The following is a 16825-nucleotide window of genomic DNA, read 5'->3' as shown; positions in this document are numbered from 1 at the left end:
AACTGCTCTGCCGCGTGGCTCGCAGTCTCGGGTTTTATGGTGATGGGATTAGTTTCCGAGTGGTCTTTGGCCAATCATTCTAATTCAGAGTCTTTCCTGGTGGTGCACGCATTGCTCAGTCAAGATGGACGCTAGTGAGAGGAGTTCTGGGAAGTGGACGGACACGCGGTGTCTCCTTTCGACCTTTCCTGAACTCTTCCGGTTGGTGGTGGCTTATTAGTTCTGTATTCCTTATCAGGATCTCCTGTCATAAAACAACTCATGCAAATGGTTACTATGGTGCCTGGCCAGGGTGGGCAGTTTCAATCGTAAGAATAATGATGATTCATAAAGTTGGATGGAGTTGGAGTATGTGATATTGAGAGCAAGGTCAGGAGACTAGGTTAAGTAAGAGCTTGATAGGCTTACTTATTATTAGTTCCTTGCCCTCTGATTTCTAAAAGACTTCTGAAATTATTTATTCAGTAACTGCTTAGATTTAGTCTGTCACTCTAGTAAAGTAGTTTTCAGTGGCCCTGTTTTTTAGAAGCACTTGGAGAATTTAAGGTCCTAATCTATCAAGTTATTTTTAAAATGACTTAGACAACTTTAAGAGTTCAGTTTTGCTTTCTAGCTTTCCATTTAGACCTAATTATTTTATTATTAATAACTAGAGGTAATGTTTTCTGTTATTAAAAAAAAAATACAAAGTGACAAACACTAGTGTAAGGTAAACTGCTCTCACTTAATTTTTGTCTCATCTCTTCTGTGAAAATATCTTAGGTACCCTAGTCCCAACTCCAAGTGCTTCTGGTATTTTTTTCTCTACAGACTTTTTTTTTGGAAATCTGTTGCATTCTCTGTATTTTGTAGCAGTTTTCTTGGAACAAGTGTCTTGAGATTAGTAACTCCTTGGCTATGAGAATTTATACCTATACACTTGTGGTCAGTTACTGACATACATAGTAGATACACAGCAATTGAGCAGGGCAAACTAAGTCTTAGAACTTGTCTTCAAGAGCCTTTTCTTTCTACCTGTCCTAGAAGTTGGCATCTCATTTGTTTTGCCTTGTCTCTGTCTGTGGTCTTGAGTTTTTCCCTGTGTTTCCCCCATAGCTACTAACAAAGCAGTATTTGTCTTTTTATTACTTAAGACTTCTTCCTTCTGTAGAGTGAATTTCAGTCCTGGCCTTGATCAACTGACTGAGGAGCAGATAAGTTCCAACCTCGGGCTCCTGCAGGACTTTAGCTAAGTCATAGTCCTTTCAGTTCTGTTCATCTACTCTCATGCATGACTTCGTTCCTCTTTTGTTTGTGGATTAGCTCCTTGAGACTCTGCTTGTCTGGCCCAACTGAATATTAATATAGTATAGCTTCCCAGAGAGTAGAACCCTGGTTACCAGGGGCAGGAGGAGTCGGGGAAATGGGAGATGTTTGTCAAAAGGTACAAAGTTGCACTTAATGTAGGATGAATAAGTCTAGAGATCTGTTGTACAACATGATGACCATAGTTAATGATACTCTGTGGTATCCTGGAAATTTGCTGACAGTAGACTTCAGGGGCTTATACCAATGCACCAAAAAATGGCAACTATATTGGAGAGAGGGGTATGTTAATTAGCTCAACTATAGTAATTATTTCACTATGTATATGTACATTAAAACATGCTGTATATCCTAAATATATGTAATTTTTATTAAAAATTTTAAAAAAGATACCATGTTATGCAAACATCTGTTGAGTCTTATTTTCTAATCTCTCTATTTTGGAAGACAAATTGTTGAATTTGTTAGGTCTACTAGATAGCAAACTGAATAGAGGGATAAAAGTAAAAGAAAAATCATTAACAACAAAGACATTTTCACCTCTATTTAAAGAACTTGAAATCAGGGTATAGGCAGGATAAGCTGAGAATTGACATTATACCTATCCTGAAGACAGGAAGTTGGCCTTCAACAGAATATTTGATATGTGTATTTGGTATGTGGGAAAAGACCTTTTTTCAAGGAGGAAGTCCACCATTGTCCTTGAAAAATGTGTTCCCATCAGGTTAACTTGCATTTCACCACATTTGAGAGCACTCTGACTGCAGTGCAAGCATGATGTTAAATGGCAGGTTAACACACTTCTGGTGAGGGCCCAATAGAGCCTATAACTGATTGAAGGGCAAATAAATGGTGTGTGTAAAGAGGAACACAGGATAACATCACTCTGGTCCAGCCAGCTAGTAGTGCCTTGCTGTGTCAGGGCAGGGGTTATTTTCCTATTATTCAACTGTTTTTTTTTCCAGTAGAAGTCCTCTCTATTTTATTATCCATATTTTTTTTAAAAGAAAAGAATACTAGCCACCTATCTAGTTTCCAAACTTTAATTGGGATTTTTATGTCTTTAATTGTCTTTTTATCTCTTCCTCATTCTCTCTGCTCATTCTCTGCCCCTTCAACTGGATTGTTCTCCATTTTACCTTTTCAAATCAGACTTTTAAATATTTTTTAGACGTACTTGAAGATAAGTAGTCAAGTCTGCAGATGTTAAAAACATGAATGAGAAAAAAATATGGTATATGATATTAAAATTTTCAGTAACATAGTAAGTTTAAAATCAAAATGTTTATTGAGTGCTACATGGTAGTCACAGTGTTTATCTTTCAAAAAACTTGGTCTAGAAGCAATCAGTAGATAAAATCTATACATTTACAAAGATAATTAGTCATACAAAGAAGTAAAATGGTAAGAGCCAAAATGAATACGCTATCTTAAGTCCCATAGGCGTTCAAGGGTTCAGCATAGCAATGATATGGGTTGCAACATAGCAATGATATCTTGAACATAACAGTAGTGTTCCCATTCTGTACTCACAGGTATATAAGCAAATTTACATTTCATATTTAGTTTTATTCTGGATAATATTTTGGTATTTTCTTCATACCTTCCCAGAATGTATTTACAAGCAGAAATATCTGCTGGTATATGAATGCTGCATAAAATCTTGTAAATTCTTTCTTTTTCCTATAAATTCTAATGAAGAAAAATTCCTACTCCTAACCTTGAGAAGAATCTTCCTCTCTGAAAACATTTTTATTGGTATATCTTCCTCTTTCCTTTCTTCCTTGAGAGAAACTGACAAAATAAAAATGAGAATAAGCTTTTTCTCACTCAAAAAATTTATTTGTCCTGAGTTGCTGTAGTTAACTGGTTATACTTTAGGCAGATTTGAATTTATAACCAACCAAAACACATTTTGATATATTTTGGTATTTGGTTTCCTTCTCATTCTCAATAAACTGAGAGATGGGGATTGAAATCATTTGCTGGAGTATTCCCAATGGTTTTAAAATAATTTTTCATATACAAAAGTAATTCGCCCATTGTAGAAAAATCAGAAAATATAGGAAATTATGAGACAGAAAACCAATTAGAGATACTCACTCAGCATTTCACTGTTTTTACTTTCACCTATTTTCAAAGAATAAAGTTATAAACATAATTGGGGTCATAATTTGCATACCTAACTTTGTGTCCTGTTTTTTCACTTGATATTATGCATAAACCTTTTCCCATGCCATTAAAATGTTTTTGAAAAGAGTAAAGAACATTCCTACATATGGTTGTACTATAACTTATTTAAACATTTTTCAATGGCTGTTTTCCACAGGTGGTTTTACATTTGGAGTTATTCTAAATAATTCTTCAGTGAATATGATTGCATATAAATTAAGTCTGATTTCTTTTGTAGACTAGGTTAATAAAAGGAAAAATACTGGATCAGAGAGTATATACACTTTTAATAAGCTCTGTGATAAATAAGGCAAGTTGCTGTCCAGAGAGTATACCAATTTCCAGCAGTATCTGAAAGTGGCCATCTCACTATATGTATGCCAGTGCTGAGCTGGTACGGGATTTGTAACAGTACCTCTCCTTTTATTTTTGCTTGCTCATTGCATTCAATATTTTCCAAATGTACCTGTGCAAACCCATTTTCAGTGTAATTTCGAAATGAGCTACTTTCAGTACAGCTCTTAATGAAGTAGTGGTAATGTTCAATTTATTAAGTTAAAAACCAGGTGACTCATATGTATAGAATTACAGAGAAAAATATTTTCACATAAGCATTGCAACACTGTAATGGTGTCTACACTTGGTTGGTATGAATGATTTTTTAATTTTCTTTGTGCTCTTTTGTGTTTTCTGCAATTTCTATAATCAGTCTATGTTTTTTTAATTAGAAGTATAATTTACTAAAATAATAGAACCTCATAAGCTGAGTACAAATGTTCCATGTCCTTAACAATTTATAAGCCACCCAAAAGGATTTAACAACTTGCCTTGCTTGATAATTTGGCACAGTGTTTCTTTTTACAGTATTGCTTTGAAGTTTCTGTATTTATTTAAGGAAGTGGTGTATTTCTTTAGCATTAATAATGGGCACTGGCCCTCGTGTTTTCTGGGAAGTACCTGTATTGAGAATGTTTCTGTTTCTGACTTATATAGGAGTCTTTTTTAAATGATAGCTTGAATGAAAGGTTGAGTGTTTGACTTGCTTAGAGAAATAGAAGGTATTTTATTAGAATTTACATTAGCCTCTTGGTACACCAAAATTACTTAGGGGCCAAGTAAAGAGGAATGAGAACAGTTCCCAATGAGGCATCCCTACCAAGAAACAAAGTGAACAGTTTTTAAGATTTACCTTCCTGTGAATTTATTTTGGCATGGCATTTATAGCTTAGGAGAGAGCCTCATTAAAAGTCCACTCATAATGGGCTTCCCTCGTAGCTCAGTGGGTAAAGAATCTGCCTGCAATGCAGGAGACCTGGGTTTGATTCCTGGTAGGGAAGATCCCCTGGAGAAGGAAATGGCAACCCACTCCAGTATTCTTGCCTGGAGAATCCCATGGACAGAGGAGCCTGACAGGCTCCAGTCTACGGGGTCGCAAGAGTTGGACTTGACTTAGCAACTAAACCACCACCATAGTACAGTATACTATGATATGGTAATCAAAACCACTAACAGTCATCGTTATGTACTTTTCTTAAAGAATTTTTTTCTAAATTTAAATGTGAGCTAGTTAAACAATATGAATTATCCAGTAAAGTCAGAGGTAAATTGTATTAAAATATGTTGAAAGCATCTGTTTTATCTATTTGCTTGAATTCATGATGTGAAAGGTAAGTAACAGGTTAAATTAAAATAGATGAGCATGTTTTCACAATCAGTTTGACATCATAGAATATTTTTAGGGCTTGAGGGATTTAAAAATCTACCTAATTCTTTTATCTTCTTTCCCTCCCTCACTTGAAATTGATTTTACCAGGTTCCCAAATAGTATGTGAGATTTCTTTTCTAAAAATTCTCCCTGATAAGTGGAAATGTGAAGGACAGTTTTTTCTGGTATGAGCCATTTTCCCCAGTTACTCATTTCCAGGAAGATCTGGATTGTGAAAAGGTCCACAGTTTACATTCCTGCAGCATTTCAGATTTTCTCTTGACCACAATACAACAGTAGCATCAATAATATTCCATTAATTTTGTCGTTGTTTAACATGGGAAAAAATACTCCCAGTAGAATTTTATTTGAATTATTTCTAGGTGAGAAATATAAGAAAAATAACAATATTAGTTACAGAACTTTTCAATAACCAGTTTCTTTTCCTTGACAGAGATTTGCTATGCCTCTAACCTGATATCATAGCTGTAGCAAAAGCACACACTAATAATACTATTTTATTGTTTTGCTGTAGATGTGCTCTTTGTGCCATTGTCCCGGAGCAACAATCGGTTGTGACGTGAAGACTTGTCACAGGACATACCACTACCACTGTGCGTTGCATGACAAAGCTCAGATACGAGAGAAACCTTCACAAGGGATATACATGTAATTATTTAACTTCTCTTAGCTTTCTTAAAGTCATACTTTCTTTAGGTCTTTGTAAAAAACTTGTGCCTGATTCCAAGCATCTCATCATCCGTTGCAAAGGGTGTTTTTGGTAGGGAATTGACTGCTCCGAGAAATGGCATAGAAAGTTTAACGATAAGGTTTTTGGAATCTAGTGAATGGGGTGAAGTATACTGCTCATTCTTAGTTTGAAAAATGAGTTGGTTTGTTTACTTGGTAATTTTTAATTTTTTCGTTTCTTGTAGGGTTTATTGTCGAAAACACAAGAAAACTGCACATAATTCTGAAGGTACGTCATTCAGCTACTTTTTAATTTCAAGAGGAAATTTGAGTAAAATATGAGCGAATTATACTATATTTTCACCACAAGAGGTGTCTAAAATTGAATGCTATTTGAAGAATTAAGAAAAGCACTCGGGTGTTTGCTTTAGCAGCACATATACTAAAATTGGAACAATACAGAGGAGATTAGCATGGCCCCTGTGCAATCATGACATGCAAATTCATGAAGCATTCCATATTTTTCACAACATTGTAAATCAACTATACTTCAGTTGTTTTTTTTTTTAAAGAATACTTAACCCAGTTCCTACAGAGGTTCAAAGCCTTTTGAGAGCAGTTTTATTATATCTGCAAATGAATTTTTATTCCTATTATTAAGATTTATAATGAAGATACTTAAGTATAGAGAACATGTTTGTTCATTTTAAATTAAGGCACTATAAAAATTACTCAAGTTATGAATGAACCAGAACAATGGGAAAAAAAGAGAAAAGCATTTGGATAAACTAATGTGAAAAGTTTACATTAAACTAATAGTGAAAAAGATCTGAATTTTTAAAGAAAACTTTTACCTTAAATTCCTGTAAAGAGTACATGGAGAATATATTTATCTTTAGGGGGAAATGATGCCAATGGTTATGGGTTTCTGTGTTCAGGTGACTATGTTAGTGGGTTGTAAAGGTAATAATTATAGAGAGTCCTTGCTACTGTCAGATAAAGAAAATGTGGACTAGAAATACTGGTACATTTTGTGATAAACAACCTTTCTGTTGAATTTTTATTCACACTGAAGTACTTTCACTCCCCTTAATATAGACATGTTCATAAGAAATAATCAATTTTAAAATACAAACCTTTAAAATTATTTTATGGTTTGTTTCCACTTAAATTTGTACAAAACCAGAACAGTCATGTTTATATATTCTTAGCCAAGCTGTATAGTTGGTCTTTAAAACGTATGGGAAAGTTCTGAAACTGAATTCTGACTTGTTTCAAATTTCTCATACAGATGGTTTTGATACTCTTACTAGCAATATGAAAAGCTCAGATTTAATCTGAGATTGTTCTATCCTTTCATTTAGATTAGAGATCTTTCAAGTTTTTGTTAGCTTCTGAGAGCATGTTGCTTAGAATTAAGAATGATTTGAGCCTGTTGTTTTAAGAAGTTGTCTCTTTTATAAAGACTTACCTAATTATCAGTGTTAGCACATTAAAATTTGTGGCCCTTTTTGATTTCTTAGGTCTTGGTTTTATAATACAAAATAGTATTGTTTTCCCTTTAGGACCAGATTAATCTAAATACTTTAGAAGTGCTGGTTAAAGACTGTCTTTAGCAAAAACTTATTATTAATAAAGATACTGGACAAATATAAGAACAGAATCTTTTTTGATTGATAAAGTACAACTGATAAACTTTATAGTGTTTTCCTTCAGTTTTTTCATTTAATTCTAGAATTGAGTTGAAAAACCTTTAGTGAAAGGTTAAGAGTAAGCTTTCTCACCTTTCATTGCTTCAGATTTTAACAATGTATTTATTTGATTCTCTTCAAAATTTTAGTGAGCACATGCAGTAAACCAAGGATTGAGACTTAATGATCTGGCAAGTGTATCAACATACTGGGGCAGGGTATTTAAGGGTGACAACAATGAGTCCTATAGACATCGCCCCTTTTATTCCCTCAGTTTCTGAAGCTGATAGTACCATCTAGTGGTGGAGATAAGTCACTGCAGACTACACAAAGTGAAATAATTTTAACCACCGTTTTGCTTTGAGAAACTTTTTAATGAGGAAGATCTAAATTCATACTTTTCGAGAGGACTTTTCTTTTAGTAGAACTGGCAGGAATACTACAATTCAAACTTAGGATACAGTTGATTTGAAATTTGGGTTCGGTGTATACTTTATAGCATATTGGGGTTCCCTGTATTAGTGACATATGTAGTGTGTGTATATACTCATATTGTAGAACTTGAGAGCATAACTTTGCAATTTAAAAATATGGCAATTTCTATTTATTGAATTTAGACTTTTATCACGTTTATCTAGCTTGAATTTATTAGATACTGGATGCTTTGTCAGAAACAACTTCCATTTACTTCATTATTCTAATGGGAAACATATGTTCTACTTAATGATTATAATTTATGGTGGGGGTAATAGGATTGTATTTCAGGGACTGTCTTTGAGAATTGTACAGCACTAGTCTATAGAGCAAAGAGGAATTGATACCTTTGGTGGTGTATTGATCATTTGCCGTCTGTGGCTCAGTACCTACTTTACTAATACTTAAAGTGATAAATACTATATAATTCAGTCTGTTCTGTTAGCTTGATATAACATGAACTGTGTTTTGAAATATCAGATTTGAGAATCTCTGTACCATCTTCCATACTTTTGCCTTTTCCAGAATGTTATATACTTGGAATCATACAATATGTAGCCTTTTCAGCTTGGTTTCTTTCACTTAGTTGGCCTTTGTGGGGAGGGAGATTAGTTGTTAATGCTTACAAGAAAGGATTCAATGGACAAGAAGAGATTGGAGGTACAAGGAGGAGGATTGAGTGCAGGTGGAACAACTGCCCTGTGATAAGGAGAACCTTTCTACTGTAATAGGAGAGAAGGAAGATAGGTGGTTCCTATTAGGTCTGTTTTCTCTGTGGGGGAAAGTGTAGGGAGATGGGTGAGGGTTGGAAGTTGAAGGAGAAAGTTTTGAAATACTAGTTGTGAAGACCAGGGGAGAAAGTTGACCTAAAGAAGTGTAAAGTTTCCAGACCTTATTGGAGCAGTTGAGGTTAGTAACCCTGAATTTATAAAATGATGCTGTCAGCTTGTGTGACATTTCCTCCAGCAACTCGGGATCCTGGGTGTAGCACAGAGAGAGTGGCTAGTTGGTTCATTCAGAATCAGGATTTTTTCCAAGTGAGTTCAACCAAGAAGTAAAGGGATAGGAAGTTTAGAATATTTGCTAGAGAAAAATAAACTGAAAGGAATTAATAGACTGGAGGTCCTGGTAAGATTGGAGAACAATGAGAATGAAACTATTTAGGAAAGCAATCATCTGTGGTCCCACGGTATGAGGCAGTGATTTCAGAGAGAGAATCCTTTTAGGTGATTATGAGGTATCTGGGTGTGATTATAGGGATTAGGTGGTTGATGGAGGACATTAGTGAAGATTAAGGAGCTGAATGACTACGTGTTGCTTGGATTGTCCATGTGGACAGTGAAATCACCCAGGATGTTGGCAATTTCCAATCTCCATTACTTTTATTAAATGGAAATTTAGGGAGATCCTAATGTGGTATCAAGGTCTTTAAAAACCTTTTAAGTTTAGGTGCATAGAATAGATTTACTAAGTACTGGAAAGGCAGCTTTCCTCTCATCCTTGTCCTTGTTTCTCAGTTTCCAAATTTTTTCGCTGAAGGCAACATCTAGGATCAGTTTCTTTTGTGTCCTTCAAGAGCACTAATATGCATACATAAGCATATGTATAGCTAGCAGTTTTCTACCTTGCAGGAGCATATAAAAATGTTTATTTCCTAGATAGTCAGTATTAATACTTCTAGAACATAAAGTCACTCACTGACATGTGTCTGTCCCAGCTCTGCTCTTCCCCAGCTTTGTGATCTTGGGCAAAATAATTTTAACTTTTCTGAATTTACTTTTCTTCTGTAAAATGGGAGATGGGGATGATGACTGATATAACCTCATGGGGCAGTTTCGAGACGCAAATGAAATAATGCATGTAAACTGCACAGCACATCTGGTATAGTAAAAACTCAAATGTTAGGTCTTATATTTTGGGTATTTGCATTTATATATTAAATGGAAAAGGGCAAGATGTAGAGCAGTATGCTTGGATTTGCATATGCATAGAAAATAACAGCTGACATTTATTGAGCGTGTCTTATGTGCCAGGCCCTGTTCTAGATTAAGTACCTTAACTCTTTTAATTCAGGAACCCTCTGAGGTAGGTCTCAGGTCCAAGGACACAAAGTCTGTGACAAGAGGTCCAGGATTCAAAACCAAGCTCTCTACCCTTGAGATTGAGAAAAGAAATATCAGATACTACTTAACAGTAGTACCTTGAGAAGGGAGGGAGTGAATATGAAGAAAGGGAAGCAAGAAAATTAGGGCAAGAGCTGGGAGTGCAGAGCAGTTGGAATTGGAAGGTGGAAAGGAAGATTTTTCCTTCTTTCATGCAGATAATTCTTTTACAATTATTATTAAAAATGATACCTTTAAAAAATGTAAAATATTTCACAGTTCTGAATAGGAAAAAAACCAGTAAGCAACCATGAAAAATTTAAACAAAGGTGCTGTGACTAGCTTCCTCCTCACATTTTCATGTGCAAATAATTTTCAGAATAAATTTCCCAAAATAATATTGCTGGGGTCAAAAGGTTTAATCTTTTTAAGGTCCTCAATCCACACTGCCATGCTACTTTCTGGAAAGATTGTGCTAGATTATATTCCCGTCAGCAGTGGCTGACTTGACCCCCTCCTTTCAGCACATTGTATGTTACGAATTCTTTTAAATACAAAGGTAGTATACTGCCCATTGTTAAAAAATTTAAATAGTACAATAGTACTATTAAATTAATTCACAAAGCCCTCTCTTCACCCCAGAATTACACTCTGAGTAACTACTAATAATGGTTTGTATATCTTCTCAGAACCTTTCTTAGATACACACACTCTTACATATGTATCCATATACGCACTGTTCATAATACAATGGCATCATAGTATATATAAAGGTGATGTTGTGCAACTTGTTTTTTTCTTTCTGTGATATATCAGACACCCTTCTCTGTCTGCATACAGATCAACCTCATTCTTTTTAATTGTTGTGTTATAGCCCATAGAATAAATAGAACTGTAGTTTACTTACAGATTTCTCTACTTTAAAAAATCACCTTGGGACTTCCCTGATGCTCCAGTGGTTGAGACTGCGCTCCCAATGCAGGGGCCCCGGTTTTGATCCCTGGCGAGGGAGCTAGATCCCACATTCTGCAACTAAGACCCAGTGCAACCAAATAAATACAAACAAAGTGTTTTAAAAACACCTACATCTACTTTTTCCACATACAAATAAAACTGCATTGATCTTCCCTATACATACGTGCTTATGTACTTATGCAAGTGATTCTATAGGATAAAATCTTAGAAATGGTGATGGCAGGTGACAGTCTATGCATTTAACATTGGAAATAAGTACTATAATATGTACCAATATTGTATGAGAGTGTCCAGTTCCCTGTACCTCTGCTGGATATTATCAGCCTTATAACTTTTACCCATATGATTATCTCATTTAATTTCCATTTCCCTTATCACTAATAAGGTTGTGCTTCTGCCCATTTTTTTGGTCATTTATATTTCTTCTGTGGACTGTCAGTTCTATCTTTTACATGTTTTTCTTTCAAGGTTTATCTTTTCAAAATTGATTTGAAGTGCTCTCTGTAAAGTATAGATATTCATTCCCTGCCACTAAATGGCTTCTTAGGTGGCCTAATCCCAAAATTCTCTTCCATTTTCTTCTATTACATTTATAGTTTGTTATTTTACTAGATTTTTTGGCTCCATCTCTAATTGTTTCATATGGTATGAGAATAGGAATCTCAGTTTTTAGAAAATAGGTAGCCATTTGTGCCATTATGTCTCTCCCCAACTCATTTGAAATGCCACCATTATCATACTCTGATTTCCCATATCCATATGGGTTTGTTTTCAACCTAGCTTTCTCTTCTGCTGATATGTGTCTATTCCTATGCCAGTGTTTTTAAGTACTTTTGCTTTATGGTATATTTTGATATCTTTTTTAAAAAGATAGTATTATACATTTACTGTTCCAGAAAACTGGGGAATCAACTTAAGTTCTGTCTTTTCAACATTTCATTAAATAAGGTTAGCAAGAACTGATACCATTCTCATTTTGATCTGGTTCTTCCAGAAGCATCATTTATCTCAGTATATTTGTAGGGTTTCTTTTATGTTTGTATTTCTAACACACTTCTTGTTGGATTTATTGTAGCTTTTTATAACTAAAGATTGCTATTTTGATAGGTGAAAATGATATATCACTTAATTTACACTTTGACTCTAGAGAAGTCAAATTTTCTCAAAGTGTATTTAACTATTTATGTTCTATGAATTATTTGATCATATTTTTGTGTTGGGTTCTTAATCTTTTATGAGCTTATCAGATCATAAAGATACTAATCCTTTGTCATAAGTACAGAAGATATTTTTCCAGTTTATTGTTTGCCTTTTAAGTTTATCACTTATATTTTTACTTTGAGAAGTTTAAGAGTCTAATATAGTTAAATTTTGTCAATCTTTTGTGATTGTTTTTTTTTTACTATTGCTATTAAAGTCCCCTGAAATTTTATACTGAATGATTTCATATTTAGGACAGACAGATTTGCCATGTAGAAAGTTAGACATGTTGGCCTGATAATGGAATCAGTTAAGTAATTTCTTTATAGGTATTTGACAATGTAGTGTTATTATAGTGATTATAATATAGTTATATATTCTATATATATTCTATATATAATCTATATATAGATTATAATATAGGTATTATAGCTAATGACTTTTGTTTTCGTTGTAAATGACAGAATATTATGTATTTTACATATATGATATAGTATGTACCAGGATGAGTGAAACATTTGGTTATGATTTTTCATTTTAATTTTTGGTACGTACAGTAATTCTAGTACCTTTAATGAAATTGTGTCATAAGAATTCTCAGATTAAATGTTTAAAGAAAGTAGATGGTGTGTTCTGATGTTAAATTTGCTATAGTGTTAAGATTAGAATATATCTTTAATTGACTTGTCTGTCTTCACAGGGAGAGTTATCCAGATTTTTGTCTGTAAAACTCTCCCCCTCCCCTTTTTCTTCTCTCAGATTCTACCATAGTTAGGTAAAGTTACATTGATACAAGTTTTAGTAACTGTTTTGCAGATGATCTAATGCTCTCAGTTCCTGGAGTTTATATATGCAAGTACACTACTTAAATTACCCTTTTCTTATCATAATGAATGTGCTTTTATTGCTTTAAAAAAACCCTTAAAATATTTATTAGGAAAGATCAGCATCTGAGAATAGGAGTTAATACGCTTTCTCATGGAGAAATTAGTCCATGGAATTATAGTCAATAATTTATGGTAAAAGAAAAATCAAAATAGGCATTAGAACTGTACCTAAAACTTTCTGTAGTTTGACTCTAAGACTGAATATTTGGTTTTTATATCTTTTGAATACTAAATACATTGTCTTATATACTGTACACCCTCAATGAATAAAATATTTGTAGTGAATAACCAAATGAAACACCTCTATTAATGGTACAAATTCTTTTCAAATTGCTTGGAAGTACAATTCTGAAACTTCTACATTAATTTTGTTTAATCCATTAAAGTATGTACAGACAGCCTGCAACATAGCTTTCCTACCACTTACGTTAGAAATTCCTTTTATACTTAGGAAGTGAAAGTGTTAGTTGCTCAGTCATGTGCGACTCTTGCGATCCCACGGACTGTAGCCTGCCAGGGTCCTCTGTCCACGGAATTCTCCAGGCAAGAATACTGGAGTGGATTGCCATTTCCTTCTTCAGGGGATCTTCCCAACCTGGGAATTAAACCAAGGTCTCCTGTATCTCCTGCATTGCAAGCAGATTCTTGACCATCTGAGAGCCACCAGGGCTTAATATTTGTTTACTTGATCAGTTGGTTAGCTCATTTGTAGATGACTTCTTTGTTGAATTAGGTCTTTTGATTTTCATGTTAGTTTAAAGAGCTATATAGAACAGTGCTGCCTAATAGAACTTTTCTGCCATGATAGAAACATTCTGTATCTGTGATGTCCAGTAGAGACTCAGCTTACTGCATGTGACTAATAAATACTTAAATGTGGTCAGTCAGACTGAGAAACTGATGGTTTAATCTTATTTAATTATAAATGACTTAAATTTCAAAAAAAAGCATGTTGCCAGTGGCTGCTATATTAGACAGCACAGATATACATGGGCTTCCCAGGTGGCACAGTGGTAAAGAATCCAGCTGCCAATGCAAGAGACACGGGAGACACAGGTTCAATCCCTGGGTGGAGAAGATCCCCTGGAGGAGGTGACTGAGCTTCCCTGGTAGCTCAGTCAGTAAAGAATCCGCCTGCAGTGCAGGAGACCCAGGTTTGAAACCTGAGTTGGGAAGATCCCCTGGAGAAGGAAACCAAACCACTCCAGTATTCTTGCCTAGAGAATTCCATGGACAGAGAAGCCTGGCAGGGTACAGTCCATGAGACCGCAAGAGTCAGACATGACTTAGTGACTAAACCACCACCACTACCTGGAGGAGGAAATGGCAAACCACTCCAATATTCTTGTCTGGAAAATTCCAAGGACAGAGGAGACTGGCAGGCTACAGTCCATGGGGTCACAAGGAGTCAGACATGACTGAGGGACTGAGCACATATGCATGTTATACCTACTTTATTTTCATGTAGTTTTCCAAGTTATTGTAAGTTTAAATTTTGGGTAATTTTTCTAATTTCACCAGTAGTGTGAGGGAAAACTCTTTGAAACCTATGGTAAAAACAACAACACAACATCTAATTCTTTTTTTAAAACAGTAATTTATTTTATTATTATTATCATTTTGGCTGCACTGAGTCTTCGTTGCTTTGCATGGGCTTTCTCTAGTTGTGGCAAGTGGGGACTATAGTTGTGGTGTGGGCTTCTCACTGTGATGGCTTCTCTTGTGGAGCACAGGCTCTAGAGTGTGTAGGCTTCAGTAATTGTGGCCCACGGGCTCAGTATTTGTGGCTAACGGGCTCTAAATTGTGGGCTCAGTAGTTGTGGCTCATGGGCTTGCTTGCTTCATGGCATGTGGAATCTTCTTAGACCAGAGATTAAACCTGTGTCCCCTGCATTGGCAGGCGGATTCCTAACCACTGCGCCACCAAGGCAGTCCAACAAGTTCTAACTCTAAAATTTCCCTTATTGGTATTTTGAAATGTTTACTGAATTATGTGCACAGTCGGGATCACAAGACTCATTTGCATAGAATTATATATTTGATGGAAATAATTTACAATGATTATAATAAAACTGTTTCTTTGTATTTGATTTTCATTGCATTTATATGAAATGTTAGGCTGTTACATCAAACATACCACAGACCATTTCTCCTCATATCTTGAGGTGATATTCTGAGGAAAAACGTATGTTCTAAGGACCCATGAACTAATGCTCATTTTAAAATTGGTCCATGTGAATAAAGCTTTTGTTCATTTTTAAGCAGCTGATTTAGAAGAAAGTTTTAATGAACATGAACTGGAGCCTTCATCGCCTAAAAGTAAAAAGAAAAGTCGCAAAGGAAGGCCACGAAAAACTAATTTTAAAGGACTGTCGGAAGATACCAGGTCTACATCCTCTCATGGAACGGATGAAATGGAAAGTAGTTCCTATGTAAGTAGAAAATTGTTGGATTCTTACTTTTGTGGCAACATGAGTATACCTGTGTTTATAGGTAAAGTTAATCATTTGAAGTGTTAACTAAGCTTGAGGTACTGATAGCATATTTTTTATGGATTTTTTTCAAGTTTTTCTTTTTCTTTCACGTTTGCAGAGAGATCGATCTCCACATAGAAGCAGCCCTAGTGACACCAGGCCTAAATGTGGATTTTGTCATGTAGGGGAGGAAGAAAATCAAGCAAGAGGAAAACTGCATATATTTAATGCCAAGAAGGCAGCTGCACATTATAAGTGCATGGTAAGTATGGTTCTTTTTATATGCTTTTAAATCCAAGTTTTGGAAAGGCATTTAGCTAGTGACCAAATATAGAACTTCCCTCCACAGTATTCATATTTTAGAATTAGGAATAGCATATCCTATAATCCCAAATCTTTTTAAAAAGTATAATTGACTTATAACATTATATGTTTCAGGCATACACCGTAGCAATTCAATGTTTTTATATATTATGAAATGATCACCACAATAAGACTAGTTACCATGTATCATAAAAAGTTGCTGCTAAGTCGCTTCAGTCATGTCCGACTCTGTGCGACCCCAGAGATGACAGCCCACCAGGCTCCCCTGTCCCTGGGATTCTCCAGGCAAGAACACTGGAGTGGGTTGCCATTTCCTTCTCCAATGCATGAAAGTGAAAAGTGAAAGTGAAGTCGCTCAGTCGTGTCCAACTCTTAGCGACCCCATGGGCAGCCTACCAGGCTCCTCCGTCCATGGGATTTTCCAGGCAGGAGTACTGGAGTGGGGTGCCATTGCCTTCTCCATCATACAAAGTTACTACAGTATTATTGACTAGGTCTCCTATGCTGTATATTACATCCCCAGTTCAGTCTCTTAGTCATGTCCGACTCTTTGTGACCCCATGGACTGCAGCACACCAGGCCTCCCTGTCCATCACCAACTCCCGGAGTTTACTCAAATTCATGTCCATTGAGTCAGTGATGCCATCCAACCATCTCATCCTCCGTCATCCCCTTCTCCTCCTGTCGTCAATCTTTCCCAGCATCAGGTTATTTTGAAATGAGTCAGTTCTTCACATCAGGTGGCCAAAGTTTTAGAATTTCAGCTTCAGCATCAGTCCTTCCAATGACTATTCAGGACTGATTTCCTTTAGGATAGACTGATTGG

The 16825-nt window shown here is 35.4% G+C and overlaps 1 protein-coding gene, 1 long non-coding RNA gene and 1 other non-coding gene across 10 annotated transcripts in view; 2 read left to right on the top strand and 1 right to left on the bottom strand.

Moving 5' to 3' along the window:
• The window catches only part of LOC147341381 (uncharacterized), a 71447-nt gene that overhangs the window by 22535 nt on the left and 32087 nt on the right, over positions 1-16825 (bottom strand). The gene's annotated exons all lie outside the window — the stretch shown is intronic.
• Positions 1-16825, top strand: part of PHF6 (PHD finger protein 6) — a 48801-nt gene that overhangs the window by 12510 nt on the left and 19466 nt on the right. For 4 of the 8 annotated variants that reach the window (XM_086389251.1, XM_086389247.1, XM_086389252.1 and 1 more), the window contains 4 exons: positions 5718-5851; positions 6118-6161; positions 15467-15633; positions 15794-15937. In XM_086389251.1, coding sequence (XP_086245377.1) covers positions 5718-5851; positions 6118-6161; positions 15467-15633; positions 15794-15937 — 489 coding nt within the window. Of the gene's footprint in view, positions 1-5717; positions 5852-6117; positions 6162-15463; positions 15634-15793; positions 15938-16825 lie in introns of all 8 variants that reach the window. The other 4 variants (XM_086389249.1, XM_086389245.1, XM_086389250.1 and 1 more) reach the window with 1 other exon arrangement.
• On the top strand, positions 6291-6397 carry LOC147341383 (U6 spliceosomal RNA). The gene has a single exon (XR_015160024.1). It is a non-coding gene; the product is annotated as a U6 spliceosomal RNA (small nuclear RNA).

Source organism: Bos grunniens, chromosome X (genome assembly GCF_055505025.1).
Source record: "Bos grunniens cultivar Pamir isolate PY7600 chromosome X, Bosgru_T2T1.0, whole genome shotgun sequence".
Classification (NCBI taxonomy): Eukaryota; Metazoa; Chordata; class Mammalia; order Artiodactyla; family Bovidae; genus Bos; species Bos grunniens.
The sequence above is the reverse complement of the archived record's forward strand: the minus strand, read 5'-3'. Positions and strand labels throughout refer to the sequence as shown.